The 18,718-nt window shown below is 53.4% G+C and overlaps 1 protein-coding gene across 1 annotated transcript; it reads left to right on the top strand.

Moving 5' to 3' along the window:
* The first annotated feature begins 5,950 nt into the window (after positions 1-5,950).
* On the top strand, positions 5,951-18,074 carry LOC150005383 (putative serine protease 42). The gene is made up of 8 exons (XM_090284963.1): positions 5,951-6,345; positions 6,527-6,605; positions 6,737-6,878; positions 13,900-14,184; positions 14,546-14,702; positions 15,080-15,342; positions 16,203-16,363; positions 17,597-18,074. Exons 1-8 carry the CDS (start codon positions 5,951-5,953, stop codon positions 17,828-17,830), a joined length of 1,716 nt encoding a protein of 571 aa, XP_090141089.1. The 3' UTR covers positions 17,831-18,074.
* Positions 18,075-18,718: the final 644 nt, after the last annotated feature.

Here is an 18,718-nt window from a genome sequence, read left to right as displayed (position 1 = left end):
TGGGTACCATCCATAGCCACTGAGGCCTTGGTGAGAAGGGCTGCGTCAGAGGGCTTTCTGGAGGGCAAGGGAGCTGGAAGGCTCTGGAACGCCAGAGATGGGAGACAGTGCCCCCTGAAAAGCCTCAGGTTTTGGCCAACTTTCTGATTTTTATACTTTGGTCCAGCTGAACACGATCACCGCTTTCCCCCCATAATTCTTGTGCCTCGGCTCTGCAGGCCCATTTTCTGTCCCATCTCACTCCCCTCCTGGCCTCTCTCCCTCCCCTCTGTGGTGCTTGGAAGCCACTTCAGGGTGCTCTAGAATGATATTTCCAGCTCCCAGCTAACTGGGATAGGTAGTGAGAACCCTGTTGCAAGGGGCGTGCAAGCAGGGGTGAACCGATTCCAGTCACGGAGGCTGCAGAATGGCTTCTTGCTCTGGTAGGGACTGGAAGCACTTGGGCACCCCAAGGCTCAGGACCCGACCCGGGAGTCTTCATGAAAAAAATATAAGGTCCACGTTGTGTGTTTCCACGAAGCTCAATTTTTATGCATCTTCAAGGCCTGCCTGTGTTTCTTCTGAGATCACATCCTGCCCATTTTAAAATAATTTTTTGCCTTGATATTTTCCTTTTGTTTTCAAAACAACGGTGGGGGTGGCTGGTGGCTGTTGTTTTCGTGTCTTTTTTTTTTTTAATTAAAGATTTTAATTATTTTTAGAGAGAGTGGAAAAGAGGGAGAGAAACAGCAATGTGTGGCTGCCCCTTGTACTCCCCAAACTGGGGACCTGGCTCACATCCCAGGCATCGAACCAGTGACCTCTTGGTTCATGGGCCAGCACTAATCCACTGAGCCATACCAGCTAGGGCTCCATGTCTTTATTTGGGAAATTTCAATTTTTTCCAATCAACATCTTCCCAAAACCCTGGATAGAGACCCTTGAATGGGGCAGATCCTTTCAAGGTCCAAGACTCATTTGAATCAACCCATCCACGCATCCATCCATCCGTCTATCCATCCGTTTGTCCGTACGTCTGCCTGCCTGCCTGTTCATCCAGCCACCCATCCAGCCATTGTGTAAATATCAGGTGTCAAGTGTCCTCCATCTGTGAAGACTGACAGGCCTGGCCCTGCCTGTTGGGGTGGCCAGGGGAGCACCAGGGCAGTGCGGATGAGCCCCGGGGACCAGCAGTTACTGACAAGGTCCGGGCTCAGGCTGGGACACACGGGTGAAGGTGCCTCAGCCCCTCTGTCGGAGCATGTGGGATCCCGAGATTCTAAGTGTCCCCAGCCCTCAGGATGCCCATACCTGTCCCCACCTCTGGGCCTGCAGCTGGAGGTGGGAAGCCAGTGGCAGCGACCTCTCGTCTCTAGGGACAGCACAGGGGTGGGACGGTGCTGCTGTGGCAGGACGGCAAACATTCAACAGCTCTGGTCTGGGAAGAGAAGCAGTGTTCAGGACTGAGGGATGGCAAGGGAAGCTGGCACATTCCAGGACCTTCTGGGGTGCCCTCTCCACGTCCTGGCCGAAGCAGAGGGGCCCTGAGCTGGAAGGCTCCAAGAGGGTGACACACCCAGATCCCGCATCTCTCTGCTGAGACAGCTCTGGGCCAGCTAGGAGCGGCTCCCTCTCTCAGGAGCCCAGGCTCTGTGCGATCCTTGTTCCATGGGTGCCTTCTTTGTAGTAAGGGGGCTCCCTTGGGGTAGACCTGGAGGAGTGGGCAGGCCCTGGATCCCCAGATTTGCTGTGGATGGTGAGGACGCTCCAGGGCCACATCATGGGACACCACCTACCCTTTTGGGCACCTGAGAATCCAGCAGTCAAAGCCCCATAGCCGGAGTAGACCTGCCTGGCTGTAGGGTCAGCAGTGGCAAGATGGTCACAGAGTATCAAAAGTGACCTCCAAACCCAGTTCCCAGCACCACCAGGTTGCCTGCCCCACTGGGCTCCTGCCTTGGTTTCCCCTGTGGTTGGAGCTCCTCCCTGAGTGGAGGCCCTGACTCCTATAGGCTGCTTTCTACCCCCGACCCTCGGAGTAGGACCAGGCGCAGACCCTACATCACTCATCGGTCCACGGCGATCACATGTCTACGGCACTCCCAGCGCTTCGCCAGGTGCCAGGACCTTGCAGTGACAACCAGGAAAACACCTAGACCAGGCCCGGCTCTGGCCTCGGCCCAGGTCCCAGGTCCTCTGTCCTTGTGCCTTGGCCTGTGCTTCCAGGCCTGTCTTGCCGTTCCTGAGACAGTGAGGAGGCCCCTCATCCCATTCATCTGCTCTGCGTGCTGTGCCTGCCAGCCCCAGACTCTGACCCCAAAGTTGGGCAGGAATGGGCCTTAGACACCTGGGCCAACCCCTTTTCCAGGGCAAGTCCAACGAGCTGCTACTCGCTTGAAGACCCCCAGCCACAGGGAGTCCACCCTCTGTCGAGGCAGCTCTGCTGGACAGTGCAGCACTCAGATGTCAGACAAAATTCTGCCCGGGGCCTCTCTAGTTCCCCAGACTCCGGAACTCGGCCCTTAGACCTGTTTCTCCCTGTGCTTGGCCCCTCGGTGGTCCGCTAGGCTGACCCTCGCCTTCCTAGTTTCCAGGTGGGCCTCGCCTTCTGAAAAACCACTGACACGTCGGGGGCTGAGTTTGTTAGGGCCCTGAGCAGGCCAGCGACCCTGAGAACTGTCTGAACACCTGCTCCAGGAGTGGGGAGAAGGGAACCCTGAGGTTACCTACGTGGAAGCTGGCCCAGAGGGGCAAGGAACGTGGTGTTATAGGAGGGTAACGCAGGGCACAGGAGGGTCCAAACTTGAGGGGAGGTAAGTTGAGGTGTAGCCTGTGAGAGCCCCTGGCTGGTTTGGCTCAGTGGATTGAGCGTCGGCCTGCGAGCTAAGTGTCGCTGGTTCGATCTTCCAGTCAGGGCACATCAGAGAAGGAAAACTCTGATTCCAAAAAACCTCCGCTGCCTTGCGGCATACCTCTTCAGGGGAAAGGCTAAGGGAGTAAACCCCGACAGAAAATCCGGAGCCAGAGTCCCTAAGGCGGTTTGACGTTGTAGTCAACACCGGCAACTCCTGCGGCGCACCTGAAGCCAAGCTGTATTGACTCTGTCTTTCCCTTGGACCCTTCAGCTGTGAAGAGAGGGGGGGTCTGCTGCATGGGCAACAGCAGACCCTCCATATCACCCTGCCCAGGCTCTGTAGCTTCAGCTTCACTGGAGAGGACACTCCAGCGCCATCGCAAGATGTCGATTCAACACGGGAGGAGACAGATACCGTGTCACTCCCGAGTTGGACTGCACAACCATTCTCGGCGGTGCAGATAGACTCTTAAGAAGCTACACCATCGTCTCTCGAGACGGACGGCTGCCGACGAGCCTGTGAGAGGAGGTCCCTGCAGGGGCCCTGGGGCTCTACCTCAGCCTCAGTTTCCCTTCTGTGCCAGGCTGGAGGTGTGGGAGCCGCTGGTGTTGTGAGCTCCTGAGAGGCCCCTTCTGGACTCTGAGCTTCGGGCTAGGGGTGGTTGGGGGAGGCGACAGCTGCTTTGAAATGTGGAGAATAATAAAGCGAGGAATGTCTGAGCTCAGGGGAAAAATAGCCCCCGCAGGCCTCCCACCCAGGCGGAGTGTAATGAATTAAGTACAGGGAGGCACGTTTCGTGTGGGGTGGGGAGGCTAGAAGGCCCCTAATGAGAAACAGGGTCCTGGGCGGGGACACTGGGAGCTGGGGGTTTGGAGCCACCTGACTCGACCCCTGTGGGGTACCCTCACTCCCCAGAGGCTGCCTCTCAATCTCCCTTTGCCTGCATGGGTGAGGGGGATGGCGGTGCTGACCTCTGACCCCAGTGCTGGCCCCAAAGACTGGAAAGAGGAGAAGCTGTGGCTGGTTTGGAGGGATAGCTCCTCATTCTTACCCTTTCTCCAGCATTTGCTGAGCACCCTGCTTGCAGGATGATTTGGATAACACTGTCCCCCGCTGGACTGACCAAACCTGCAGCTCTGGCCATCAGCCTCTGACCAGTAAGCCCCCAGGCCCCAGCTACCTCCAGCTTCCAGCCTGCACTGTCCCTCCGCCCCCTCTGCCAGTCCCTCCCTTCTGCCCCCGTGTTCCTGGGCCCAGCTCAGCTCCTCACCCGTGCTTTCTCCCTGAGGCTTGGATACCTGGGTCCAGCCCTACCCTCCCAGTCCACTGTCTGGGGGGGTCTGGGCTTTTTATGGGCCACCTTCCCCCACCTCTTGTCTCTCCCTGCTCAGTAAACTTAATGTTCCCCCAACAAGACCCTCACTCATGCTGTTCCCTCTTTCTTATCTGCCGGATGGACCCCCGTTCATTTACCACAAAGACTGCCTTCTAAAAGCCCACCCCTTCCCAGACGGGACCAGGAAACAGGGGGTGAGTAATTAAACTGTCAGCAAAAGGACAAGTTCTCAGCGAGGGCGCTGGGGAGGGGTGGAGGCAGGTGGGGTTGTTCCTGGGGCTCCCCAAGGGTGCTGGCTTGAGGCCAGGCTCCCACTTTATTTTTAGGAAGGGTGGGCCACGTCTTGGATGGAGCCCCTTGTACTGTTCTCCCCCACCATCCCTCCTCTCCCCCACCATCCCTCCTCTCCCTCACCCACTTTAATTAAAACCATTGTTTTTCAAGCACATGCTAATTAAAAAGCAAACATGTTTTGCTAAGTAATTTAGAGGCTCTGGTTATGTAAACCAGAGCTATTCCAGTTAAAAAAATCCCTCACCCAGCTTGCCCCAGTATCTTGGGAGCTGAGGATCCTGGTGGCTATGGTAGATGCACACCCCTTCCGAGGTCATACTTCCTGGAGAGGCCTACCAGGGCATGTTGACCTCCGTGTCTCACAGGTGGGGACACTGTGGGGACATGGAGGCCTAGATTCCTAGCAAGCTCAGCACTGCCAACCCCCTGCCAACAGTGACAGCTGCTAAGGAAGGGGGATGGACTCACATGCTCCATCCTGCAGGCGGGACGCTTGTCTCAGAGCCACCAGCCAGCTGTGGGGTGAAGGGAGGAGGATGGGGGTGAACCCAGCCGGGAAGACAGCTCGGTTCTGGGTGGCCAGCACCACCTTCCTGAGGTCTCCAGCATGGCTGGAGCTATGGCTTCCCGAAGCTGGGACAATAGGTGAAGGTCCAAAGTGAGGACTAATCTGATGCATGGGGTTAACCCTGAGTGCTCAGAGGCACCTGCTCCAACCCCAGCTCCCCGCTTTGAGCCTGAATATGCCCACTGGGCCATGTCCCAACTCCGGCTCCTGGCCCTGATTGTCCTGGGGTGTCCAAGGCCCTTCATGCCCTGGGCAGCACCCTCAGGGCCCATTGCAGGGAGCCAGAACCTTGAGACGCAGGGTCCCGTGATCTCCAGCTCCTCCTGCTCCCCGCCCCCCGCCCCCGGCAGGGATGCTGGCATCTCACCGGGAGGCCTCTGCAAGCCTTGTCACCACCTTGCATCCCGCCTGTTGGCTCTCTCGGCTCAGAGTCCCACTAATAGGAGAGTGTCCCCTTATGTGTGTGTCTCCATGTGTGAGTCTGTATCCGGGTGTGTGTCTGTGTCTTCCTATGTGGTCTGCGTGTGGCACTGTTAGCCACGACCTGGTGTGAGGGAGTCTCTTCTTCCCTCCTAAAGGAGAAGTGCCCAAGTCCTGAGGAAAAGGGGTGTGGGGGGGGGGCGGTGACCCGGGAGCTAGGTTTGTGTATGGGGGGCGGGGAGGTGACCCCAGCACTGGAACACGTGGGCTGGCTCGGAGCTGCTGCACACACTCGGGGACGCAGGCTCAGGGTTAGGCAGCCAGGAGCCCCAGCCCCGCGCCACGGCCCTGGCCCCCTCCCTCCCCTGCACTTAGTCTTCTCTTCTGTAAAACGAGAAGTATGTGCCGGGATGTGTGCGATTTATCCCACGCAGTGTTTCCCCCACGGGGAACTACACACCCTCACGAGCCACGACACACGGTGACACGCAGCGACACATGCTGGCGGCCGGCTCCCAGGGCTCAGTCCGCAGCGGGCGACGCGCCAGTGACACACACACGGCCGCCTCCCCACTCACACCCACATCCCGGGAGGAGTCGCTGCTCCCGCCGCGCGCCCCCGGCCGGCCCGCGGCGGCGCTTCTGTGCTCCGTTCCCCTCGCCGCGCCGGGAAACCGCAGCGGGGCGGGCCGGGATGAGCTCACGCCGCCGCCCGCCAGGCCGCCCGGGCCTAACTCGCTCCAGATGCCGGACCGCCCTGCGGCCCGGGTCTGCGCCGGGGTGGCCCTCGGGCGCCCCCTGCAGGACGCTGCGCCGGGACTCCCGGAGGTGGGGCAGGCAGCCCCGGACGGCCGGGGCCGGAGCCGGGGCCGCCCACCCAGGAAGGGGGTGGGGTGGGGCTTACCCCCGCCGGCTTCCCCTTAGGCCCCGCCCACTGCCGGGGTTGGGTGCGGGGTGCGGGGTGCGGGTCGCAGTGAGGCTACCCTGCCCGCTCCCGCGCGGCTTCCAGGCCGCGTCCGCGACCCCTCCCTGGCCGGCTCAGTTCCACGTGCTGTGTGGCGCTCCCCCACGCAGGCTGCCCTTGCCAGAGCGTCTGAGTGTCCCCGACCCGTCTTCCCCGCCATCCCCTGTTTCCCCGGACGTCGCGACCCAGGTACTGCAGCTCAAGCCTGCCGCCTTCGTGGCCCTGACCAGGCCCCGCCCACTCTTGTTTCTCTCGGAACAAACACCCCCGTTTCTACTGGGAAAGCAGCAGGGGCCTGACCACCGCCTGTTTTTAATCAGGAGCTGGTATTTCCCCGAAATCGCGGGCCGGTGGCTGACCTCACGGGGATGACGGCTGGCGCGGGGCCAGGGGGCGGAGCCGGCTCCCGAGGGGCCCCGACGCCAGGCCTTGCGGAGAAGCCCTCAGCGAGCCGGGGCTCTGGTCTCCAGCCCCAGCTCAGCTGCGGGCGCATCCAGGAATCTGTCCATCCATCCGCCTGCTGGGTTGTGTGCCCCGGGCCCCTTGTCCCCAGCCCTGCCGCTGCCTCGTGTGATTCCGGAAAACGTCTCAGCCTCTCACCTCTCATTTCCTGCCCCACGGGATGGTGCTGCTGTGGGGTTAGAGAAGGGGCCAGCGCAGGGGAGCAGACGGACCCCAGGCCCAGTGATTTCCAGAGGGCAGGGGCAGGGGGCCCTCCGGGGAGCTGAGGGGCCAGGCATGGATCAGGCCCTGGGCTTCCTCGGGCAGGGTGGTGGGGGTAGGAGATGCAGCAGGCAGGTGGGCAGGTAGGTGGTGGAGACGTCTGGGGGCTGGAAGGTTTTCTTTGTTAGCTCTGGAGCCTGCACTTTCCAGATGCTCGGGGCCCCTTCTGAAAGTAGCAATAACCGTCATGAAGACTTATTGAGCCCACGTGTGCCAGGCAACGCTCTAAGCACTCGCAGGTATTAATGCATTCTCTCTTCACTACAATTCATTCATTCATTCATTTATTCATTCACTTCAGCAGATATTTTTTGAGTGTCTCCTGTGCGCCAGACATGTTCCAGATGCTGGGAACAGAGCAGTGTCATGACAGGCAAAAACCCTGCCCACATAAAGTTTACATATGGAAAAGGAAGACAGCCAATATATACATGAGTAAATGATATACTATGTCAGATTGTGAGAAGTGCTCCAGAGAACCTTAGAGGGGAACGAGAGGGATTGAGAGGGCAGAGCTGTGTGGTGGGACAGTTTTTTGAGAGTGTGTCCTGGGGAGCCTCGCGGAAGGGGTGACATTTGAGTGTAGATCAAATCTGGCCCACCATCTCTTAGCCGAGAGTGATTTTTACAGAAGGACACTTGCAGTCAATTCCATGATGGGGATCACTACCTTTTGATGTTATCCCCCTGAAAGAATTCCATTCTTGTCCTTAGTTGACCTGTATTACCAAAAAACAAAAACAAAAAACGGTACTCAGTTCTAATTATATTTCACATTTCATCGGTACCCACGTTGCGGAAGTTTGTTTTCGTTCTCATTACATATAAGTACCTGAATAATAGTCTTGATTTGTCTTTTTGCCCACCAAGCCGAAAAAGATATTTATTATTTGGCCTTTACAGAAAAAGTTTGCTGACCCTGGTGTAGACCCAGGAGGTGAGGAAATGAGCTGCGTGGATATCTGGGGGCAGGGGGAACAGCCAGTGAGCACATCAAGAAGGCTGGTGTGCTGGAGCCCTGGAAGTCAGGAGGACAGCGAGAAGAAAGGGTCACGGGAACCTGGGCGCACCGTGTGAGGTCTTTGCCAATTTCTAGGTATCTACAACAATGTGTGTGGCTATCATTAATAGAATATCTTTTTTTTCCTATTACATGTTCTAATTCATTATTGCTGAGGAATAGAAAGCTATTGATTTTGTATATTGATCTTTTCCCCAGCCTTCTTAGTTTATTCTCTTATAGTTGTATTAATTTTTCAGTTTGTTCATTTAGATTTTTGTTTTAGAAGGCAGTTATATCTTCCACAAATGATACATTTTGGATCTTCCTACCCATATATAACGCAGTTTCTTCCCCTACCCCTTCTCCCTCTCCCTCTCCCCTTTGCTCCCATCCTCTCATAAAGATGAGAGTTTAAGTTTTCAAAAGCCTCAGTGAGAGGCATCTCCACTGTATAATTTTGCTGACCTCCCTGGGGTAAGGGGAGGAAGGCTTGGTCCCCTGACTGGGCCTGGATGTGGATGTGGGGGACAGCAGGGTCACACAGGCTCCAAAAGCAGAAGTCGAATGAATGTCTCTGCTGATCAGATGATGCTCTGTGGCCAGGAAGAGAGCACTGATGTCAAGCAGCTGAATGTAAAGAAGTCTAATGGATGGCTGTCCCTTGAGAATGCATAGGTCAGGTGGCCTCAGTGGGTATATCCAGGGTCTCTATTTCACTCCTCTGTGCTCTGCCATCCTCAGGATCAGTGACGTCAGAGGCTGATTCCTGTGGACTTGCAGGGGATCTGTGCCAGCCCAGTGAGCCCCCCCCCCCCGTTTCCATTCACTGTCAGGGGGATGAGAGTGGGGTTGCTGTTGGCAGGTTCTTGAGAATAATGAGAAGACCTCTTCTTCTGAGGTTCTCCAAAACTTTTCCTGAAACTCACTGGCTGGCATAAGGTCGCCTGCTATTCGGGACCCAACAGCCACAACCTTAGATGGGATAATGGTGAATAGCCCTACAGTTGGGCAGTGGGATGGTCTCACCTCTCAGAGACCTGTAGGCTCCCAATGGTGATGGGTAGTTACAGGGAAGAGGAATATTTGTTGGGGCAGCAACCAACCACCTTAAGACATCTGTCATTTGTTTGGCCCCCACATGTAGATTCACGGCTATGAATATAGCATGAACTTTCTGCTGCTATCCGAATGGGATTGTACTGTGTACATCGGTCTTTATTTTGCATGGTTTACTTAATAGTGTGCCTTCCAGAAGAGGGCTACAATCAAGGTGTCAGCGAGCACCCATTCCTTCTGGAGGTCTAGAGAAGAATGTTTTCTTGCATTTTCTAGCTTTTACCTGCATTCCTTGGTTTGTGGCGCCTCTTTCGCCACCTTCAAAGTTAGCAATGTTGCATCTCTCTGACTACAGCCAAGAAAAGTTCTCCACTTCTAAGGATTTATGTGATTATATTGATCTCGCCCAGATAGTTCAGGATTATATCTCCATTCAAAGTCCTTAAGGTTAATTACATCTGTAAAGTCTCTTTTACCATGTAAGGTAACATATTTACAGGTTTTTTTTAAAAGTATATTTTATTGGTCCCAATTTTTTTCCCTTTGCTCCCCTCTATCCAGCACCCCCCTCCCTCCAGCAATCCCACCACCCCCAGTGCATGTCCATGGGTTGTGCATATAATTTCTTGGCTTCACCCTTTCCTATATTATTCTTAACTTCCCCCTGTCTATTTTGTACCAACCAATTATGCTTCTTGATCCCTGCACCTTTTCCCCATTTCTCCCCCTTCCGCCTACCTGCTGATAACCCTCCAAATGATCCTCATACCTATGATTCTGTTTCTATTCTGGTTTGCTTAGTTGGATTTTGTTTTTATTTTTTAGATTGAGTTGTTGATAGTTGTGAGTTTGTTGTCACTTTAATGTTCACAATTTTGATCTTCTTTTTGTTAAGTGAGTTTCATATAATAATGGCTTGGTGGTGATGAACTCCTTTAGCTTTACCTTGTCTGGGAAGCACTTCATCTGCCCTTCCATTCTAAATGATAGCTTTTCTGGATAGAGTAATCTTGGTTGTAAGTCCTTGCTTTTCATCATCTTGAATACTTCTTGCCAGCCCCTTCTTGCCTGCAAAGTTTCTTTTGAGAAATCAGCTGATAGTCGTATAGGCCCCCCTTTGTAGGTAACTCTGCTTTTCTCTTGCTGCTTTTAATATTCTCTCTTTATCTATAATCTTTGGCATTTTAATTACGATGTGTCTTGGTGTAGTCCTCTTTGGGTCTAGCTTGTTTGGGACTTTCCGTGCTTCCTGGACTTGTCTATTTCCTTCGCCAAATTTGGCGAGTTTTCCTTCATTATTTTTTCACATAAGCTTCCAATTTTTTGCTCTTCCTCTTCTCCTTCTGGCACCCCTATGATTCAGATGTTGGCACGTTTAGAGTTGTCCCACAGGTTCCTAAGCCTCTCCTCATTTTTTTCAATTCTTGTTTCCTCATTCTGTACTGGTTGACTGTTTTTTTCTTCCTTGTGTTCCAAATCATTGATTTGAACCCTGGTTTCCTTCCGTTCACCCCTGGTTTTGTGTGGATTTTCCTTCGTTTCACTTAACATAGCCTTCACTTGTTCCCTTATGCGTTTGCCGTACTCAAGCATATCTTTCAAGCCTGTGAGCATCTTTATCACCAGTGTTTTGAATTCTGTGTCTGTTAGGTTGGCTATCTCCTCATCTGTGAGGTTGGCTATCTCCTTATCACTTAGTTCTCCCACTGGAACCTTGATCCATTCCCCTTTTGGGGCCATACTTCTCTGTTTCCTCATCTTGACAGGCTCCTGTGTTTGTTTGCCTCTGCGTCTTAGGTAGAGTTGTTGCACCTGTTATGTTGTAAGGGGTGGAGCCTTGGGATTCGTCAGTACAGGGCAACCTGTTTTACCACGTTGTGGTGCTGTATGTGGGGGAGGCATCTGAGAGGGAACAATGCTCTTGCTCAGCACTCACCCCTTTTCCAGGCACTTCTCCCACTTCTGTATGGGATTGGCTCCTCTCTAGCTGTTGCCCTGGTCATCGTTCCCAGAGTGGGTGGGTCTATGGATGTTCTAGGACCATGGGGTCCCTTTAAACAAGCGGACTCTGCTGAGAAACCGGCAGTTTCTTCCTCCGCCCCAACCCCCACTGGTTTGCACAGTCAGAGCAATGAGGCTTTATTTTCCTGGAACAGCACTGGAACCGTGAACTCTGCGGTCTGGTCTGGTGCTGGTAGCGCTCCCTAGGTGTCCCTCTTGACTTTTTAAAATGTGTGACGGCGCTTTCCACTGGTCTGCTGCCGCCACTGCTGCTGCCACCACACAGTGTCCTCTCCGCCCCGGCTCCGCCCCTCCTACCTGTCTGGATGAGTATTTTTTCTTTATATCTTTGTTTGTTGGACTTCCATGCAGCTCGATTTTCTGGAACTTCTGGTTGTCTCTAGTATTCTTTCTTAGTTGTGGAGGGAGATACAGAGTGTCTGTCTGGGTCTCCATCTCTACAGGTTTTGAGGATACGGACAAGGGTATACAAATATCTGTTCAAATCCCTGCTTTCAGTTCCTTTGGGTACATACCTAGGAATGGAATTTCTGGATCATATGGCAGTTCTATGTTAAACTTCTTGAGGAATTGCCATATTGTTTTCCACAGTGGCTGCATCATTTTAAATTCCCACCAGCAATGCACAGCGTTCCATTTTTTTCCCATCTTGATCAACACTTGTTATTTTCTGTATTGTTGGGTTTTTGTTCGTTTTTTAGCCATCGTAATGGGTGTGAAGTGGTATCTTATTGTGATTTTGATTTGCATTTCCCTAAGGATTAGAAATGTTGGGCATGTTTTTATGTGTTTGCTGGCCATTAGTGTATCTTCTTTGGAGAACCATCTATTTAATTTCTTCGTCCATTAAAAAAGTTTTTTGTTATTGTTGAGTTGTAGGAGTTCTTTATATATTCTGGATATGAATATTTTATCAGATGTAAGATTTGCAAATATTGTCTCCCATTCTGTGGGTTATCTTTCCCTCTATGGATAATGTCCTTTATAGCACAAAAGTTATTAATTTTGATGAAGTCCAAGTTATCTATGTTTTGTCTGTACTTTTGAGGTCATATACAAGAAATCACTGCCAAATTCAATATTCTCGTGTTTTCTTCTAAGAGTTTTGTAGTTTTAGCTCTTGCATTAAGGTCTTTGATCCATTTTGAGTTAATTTTTGTGTATTTTGTAAGGTAAGGGCACAACTTTATTCTTTTGCACGTGGATATCTAGTTTTTCCAGCACACTTTTTTGAAAATACTGTCCTGCCCCATTGAGTGTTCTTGACACCCTTGTTTAAAATCATTTGACCATATATGCAAGGATTTTTTCTGGTTTCTCTGTTCTATTCCATTGGTCTATATGTCTGTCATGATGCCAGTACCACAATGTTTTGGTTACTGTAACTTTGTAGTAAGTTCTGAAATCAGAAAGTATGACTATTTTGGCTGTTTCAGATCCTTGAGATTCCATATGAATTTTAGAATGGCCTTTTCTACTTATGCAAAAGAAGTTAGTAAGATTTTTTAAAAAAATTTATTTACTTTAGAGAGAGGGAAAGGGAGGGAGAAAGAGAGGGAGAGAAACATCAATGTGTGGTTACCTCTCCCATGTGCCCCCAACTGGGGACCTGACCTGCAATCCAGGCATGTGCCCTGACTGGAAATCTGACTGGCGACCCTTTGGTTCACAGGCCAGCACTCAATCCACTGAGCCACAGCAGCCAGGGTGAAGTTAGTAAGATTTTGATAGGAATTGCATTGATTCTGCAGATTTCTTGGATAATGTTATTATTTTAACAAGATCAAGTCTTCCAGTTCATGCATATATGGTGTCTTTCCATTTACTTAAGTCTTCTTTAATTTCTGTAAGAAATGTTTTATAGTTTTTAGTGTATGGGTCTTTCACCAACTTGGTTAAATTTATTCCTAAATATTTTATTCTTTTTGATGCTACTGTAAATGGGATTGTTTTATTAATTTCATTTTTGATTGTTCACTGTCAGTGTATAGAAATGCAACAGATATTTACGTGTTGATTTTGTATCCTACAACTTTTTTGAATTTGTTTATCATCTGAAATAGGTTGTGTTTGTGTGTGTGTGTGTGTGTGTGTGTGATCTTTAGGGTTTTCTATATATAAGATAATGAGATAATGTTATCTGGGAACAGAGATAATTTGACTTCTTCCTTTCCAATTTGGGTGACTTTATTCATTTTTCTTGCCTAATTGTTCTGGCTAGAACTTTCAGTAACATGTTGAATAAAAGTGGTCAAAGCAGGCATTCTTGTTTTTTCCTGCGTTTAGGGAAAAACTTTCAGTCTTTGACGTCGAGTATGATATTCACTGTGGGTTTGTCGTATATGGCCTTTAAGATATTGAGAAAATTTCTATTCCTAACTTACTGAATGTTTCTTTTTTAATCATGAAAGGGTGTTAAATTTGTCAAATGCTTTATTTCATCAATTGAGATGTGTGTATATATACCATATAGAAGTATGAATATAATTATTTTTATTTCCTTGAACATACTGTATTTAAAACAGTTATTTTAGCGTGTTTGAGTGGTACGAAGTCTGGAGTGAGGATCTGAGTGCAGCTGAGGGTGTGACATTTCCCTGTCAGGCGAGGGACCTTGCCGAGCCAGGACCCGTCCTTCCTGCCCCTTGGGCGACCCCGCAGTCCCGCGTTGGCCGCCAGGCCGCCACCAGAGGGCGGAGGCCAGTGGCGGTGCCATGGCGTCGCTGGGCGTCCTGGTCTGGGTCCTGCTCGTGCAGCCCAGGCTCCGTGAGGCCCGCGAGGGCGAGGAGGGGGAGCAGGGCGGGTCTGTGCTGCCCTCCCCCTCCCCCACCCCCCTGGGGGGCGGCTGCCGGGACCCCGGTGCCAGCCTGTGGAAGCTGCCACTCGTAAGGGTTCAGGGACGCTCGGAGCGCCCCAAATCCCACGAGGCCACGGGAGACTGCAATGTGCTGGGCTTCACCCCAGGTGACTCTTCGTGTTGGGAGTCACCAGGAGAGGGCTGAGGCGCCGGTTGGACAGGGTTGCGCTGCTCCCCGGGAGTTTTTTTTTTGGGGGGGGGGACCAGGCTCCGCCCTCGGGGGTCCGAAGGGACTGAGCCCTGCCTGTGGAGTCCGAGGGGGACGCGGTGGGCCTCAGGAGGTCTCAGGCACATGGCGTGGGGACTCGGAGGCATGTCCCCTGGGGCTCAGAGGATGTGGCCTTCTTGGCTGGCTGAGGGGGCCCTGCGGCCTTCCCGGGAAGTGGGGGGTAATGGGGGAGGGGGAGCGGGAGGGGAGACAGGCCCTGTTTCTTGGAGGTTCTTCTTCCTACACTGTCCTCACCGCAGCGTGTGGCCACGTGCTCGTGAAACTCGTGGGCGGCCAGGACGTGGAGGAAGGAGAGTGGCCCCGGCAGGTGAGCCTGCGGGTCAGCGGCAGGCACGTGTGCGGAGGCTCCCTGCTCGCGCCGCAGTGGGTGCTGACGGCGGGCCGCTGCGTCCACAGGTGAGCAGCGACAGGTGCGGCGGGGGGCTTGCGGACTCGGTCCTGCCCTCCCCAGACGCCCACCGAGTTCCGTGGCTCTGGCCCGTTGGCCAAACCAAAGGGGAAGCCGACGCCCAAGCCGACGCGCACGCGGGGAGAAGGCCAGGGGCTCTGCGTTGTCGGCAGGCTTGTCCTCTGGGGTCCGAGTTGGGAGGACAGAACCGAGGGTCTGGGCGGGGAAACCAGTTTGGAGTCATGAAGGAGGGGTTCTGGGGGACAGGGCGGAAGGAGCTGAGAAGGGAGGTGGGGGCCGGATTGGGAAGCACCGGCAACACCTGGAAAAGGCCCAGCGGGTGTTTCCTAGGGTCTCCACGAGGGGCGTGTCCTCTCTCCCACAGCCGTTCCCACTACAGTGTCAAGATGGGAGATCGCAGTGTCTATGAGGAGGTCACGAGCGTGGTGGTCCCTGTCAGACGCGCCATTGTCCACCCTCGGTTCTCGGTGATGGGGCCCATTCGGCTCGACATCGCTCTTGTCGAGCTTCACTACCCTGTAAATTTCACGGTGACCATCCAGCCTATTTGCATCCCTGACGTGACTTTCAGTGTGAAAGCTGGGACCAGGTGCTGGGTGACCGGATGGGGAGGAACAGAGGAAATCGGTGAGACTGGGAGGCAGGGAGCAGGCTGGGGCGGAGGGTGGCGCCTGTTGCCTGGACTAGGCAAGAAGGCGAGAGGGGGGACAGGAGGCAGACCACCTGCCTGGCCTGTGCGTGAGGGGCCAGCAGCTGAGCAGCGTGGGCGTAGTGGTTCCCAATTGGCTTGAGCCCAGAACTTGGGCCATTTAGGAGAAGTCCCCTTCCTGGGAACTGGAGCTGCTCTCAGGAGAAGAAGAAACTGGTGAAGTTTCCTTCTGCAGATTTGTGGGAAATCGTGCCTGGCTGGTTTGGGGATATTTGTAGGCTCCCAGGGGACAGAGCCAGATGCTATGGAGTTCTGTCCAGGGTGGGTTTCAGCTCAGGGTGTGATGTGCTGTCTACCAGTTGGAACTGTCCTTCATTGGAAGTACGTGTCTTGGTGGGTAGAAAGCTTCCTACCCTGGGGATCTGGGCAGAGCCAGGTGAAACTGTAGGGCCTCCTAGCTCTGGGGTGGGGCTGGGTTTAGTATCTTTGGGTGACTTCTTGTCCAGGAGTTTATGATTGTGCTCTAAAGTAAAGACACTTTACTGAATAACGCATAGGACACCTGTCTATTACTATTGATGCTCAGAGTGACAGATGCTTGGTTGTCATTTCTCAGGCCGGTAAGACCTTGCCTTTTTCTGTCCTGATCTGTTCTTCCTTCTCCTGTCTTGGTTTTGGCTCTCACCTTCTCCCCATGTCAATTTTGAGCCTCAATTTCCTCTGGTGTCAAACGGGAACAGTGCCCACTGTTCTGCCTTCTTCTGGGTAGATTCTAGGTGCTTGGGGGCTTACTGTCCCTCCGTGCAGGTCCACCCACTCTGAGTTTCTTTGCTTGTAGGTGGTCAGATTACTTCATATACGCTCCAGAAGGTGGACCAATACATCATCTACTATGAAAGGTGTAATGAGATGATCAAGAAGGCCAAGCGAACAAGTAAGAATATGGTGCTGCACGGGATGATCTGTGGCTATAAAGATGAAAGAAAGGACTCCTGTCAGGTAAGTGCATTAAGCTTCCTCATTCCCAAGGGGGTTACTTACCACCTCCTCCTCTCACCCTTACTTAAGGAGATGCCTGGGGAGAATCCCCCATGGCTCCCCTGTGCTGGCCTGGCCTGTTCCTTCAAAAGGGAGCAGCCCTCGCTGCCTGGGGCACTCTGGGGTTTGGGGAAATGGGGACAGGTAATGCTAATAATTTAAGTTCCCTCCATTGAGTCCCTCCTGTGTGGCACTTACTGTGCTGGTGTGAGCATTACCCACATTAGCTCAGTGACCCGCATCACAGCCTTACAGCATAGACGTCATACCTGTTCTACAGGTGTGGTGAGGTCCGAAGACATTAGTTCAAGGCCCCCTTGTGAGTCCCTGCAGGACTCTGGGTGCATATAGTCTGCCCTCTGCACCAAGGTGCCCTCTTGAAGAGTGGCCGTTTGAGCCAGGTCTTAGAGGATGAGTATTCGAATTTCTAGGAAAGAGAATAGCACTATGGGGAGAGGGAACAGTATGTACAGTGGCTCAGAGGTCCGAAGGAGCATGTCACATTTAGGGAACATTTTACAGGTTTGGAGCAATGAAGTGGCAACTCTGGCCAGAGAAAGGGGGTTGGAGTCAGAATATGTGTGGCCTGGAATGTTGTACCGAGTTTCTAGATGTGGTCCAGGCCGGACTGTGGGCTGGGGAAGAACGCTGAACCCTGAGCGGGACCTGGGTCTCTGGGGCGGGTGAAGGAGGTGTGTTCCGTCGTTCTGGGTGACTGACTGCCTCTCAGGGTGAGCGTGAGGTGGAGGCTGAGTGTTCTGGCTGAGCTGGTTAGTGGTGGGCCACCAGAGCAGCTTCAGGAAAGGACAGAAGAGTTTTACATGAGCCGGGGGGTGTGGGGTGTCTGGGGCTGGAGCTCACACAATGGAGGTAGCTGGCTTCCTGGTTAGGGCCTCTAGAGAAATGTTAGGCCCGGTGAAAGGGTCTGGGGGCTCTCATCAGAGGTGACAGAGTGTTTTACAGCCACTGCGGTTTGGGAGATAACCAGTCATAATAGCCTCAGAGGATACTCAGGTTTTTCCGGTCACGTTTCAGTTCTCAGTTCTCCCGTGTACAGGACCCGGGCCTGGCATGTGTTGGCCTGGGGACCACCCGCCGTGCAGTGCCCCCCCCCCCGGTGCCCTGCAGTGCGATCAGTTTGCTCGGACCTGGGTGCCTTCCCAGTCCTGCATTTGTTTCTTTCTCTCTCTCCAGGGAGATTCTGGGGGCCCCATGGTCTGTCAGCTTGATGACGCCTGGGTCCAGGTGGGGATCGTGAGCTGGGGCTGGGGCTGCGGCCGGAGAGAGGTACCTGGCGTTTATACGGACATCAAGGTCTATGCCAAGTGGATAGTCGCAGTGGTGAACCAGGCTGTTCTGTGCCCAGCGGTGTCCCTCCTCCTACCCCTATGTCTGGCGCTGCCCCTGGGCATCCTGGCGGCCCTGTGACCACTGCGGCACGCTCCCCTTCTGGTTCTGAGGTTCATTCAAGCCCTCCCTCCCATTCCTCAACACCTCCCCTCACTTTCCCATGGGGACCCACTGACCCTGCCAAGAGCCCCACAACAGAGAGCAGAAACAAGACTGGAGTCCTGGAAGTGTCCCTGCCTGGTGCTGCAGTCCCCTGCCTCGGCCACACCTACCCCCTGGCTGTGCTTTGCCTGCTGAGACAGAGGAGTGAAACCAGCCCAGCTCGAGGACCTGCCGACCTGCAAGGTGGGGCAGGCGCTGCACGGACGTCTTGGAGAACATTTCCCAAGGAAGAGACATCATCAGCGATGAACACCATGAGATCTGACACTTGGTCAAACCAGTCAGGGTGGTGATCGTCCAGAGAGAGTGAGGTGTCACCCTGTCGCTGCTCTGGGTGGTTTCCACAGGACTCAGGTGTCTGGGAAGGGGAGAAGCTCCCTGCACCCCAGTGCAGATTCATCGGTGAGTGTCCAGCCTCTGCCACGCAGGTCTTCCTGGTTCAACCCAGTCTCGGAACCCCCTTCCTCAGTGTCCTGGTGGCCACATCCAGGCTCACCCCAAATTGTGTTCAAAAGTGAAGGAGTGTGGAGATTTCTGACAGTTGAATAAATGTTTGGAGACTGGCTTGTGTCCTGCATCTCTCCTGATCTGGGTCGTGGGGCCACTGAGGAGAACTTAGCTCACATTTATCTTAGGAAGATGTTTATGATGCTTTTTAAGCCCTGCAGTGAGAGGGGAGGGCCTTGCCTACCCCGATGGAAGTTCCACAGCTGGGCCTAGTATGTGGGTCCTGCTGGGGCTCCGCAGCCATCAGCATGTCTGCGGGGAGCTTTGGAGCTGAGTCTGCCCCCTGTGCATCTGGGA

Source organism: Furipterus horrens, unplaced genomic scaffold (assembly GCF_987537825.1).
Source record: "Furipterus horrens unplaced genomic scaffold, mFurHor1.1.pri manual_scaffold_7, whole genome shotgun sequence".
Lineage (NCBI taxonomy): Eukaryota > Metazoa > Chordata > Mammalia > Chiroptera > Furipteridae > Furipterus > Furipterus horrens.
Note: the sequence above shows the minus strand (reverse complement) of the source record. Positions and strands in the feature narration are given on the sequence as shown.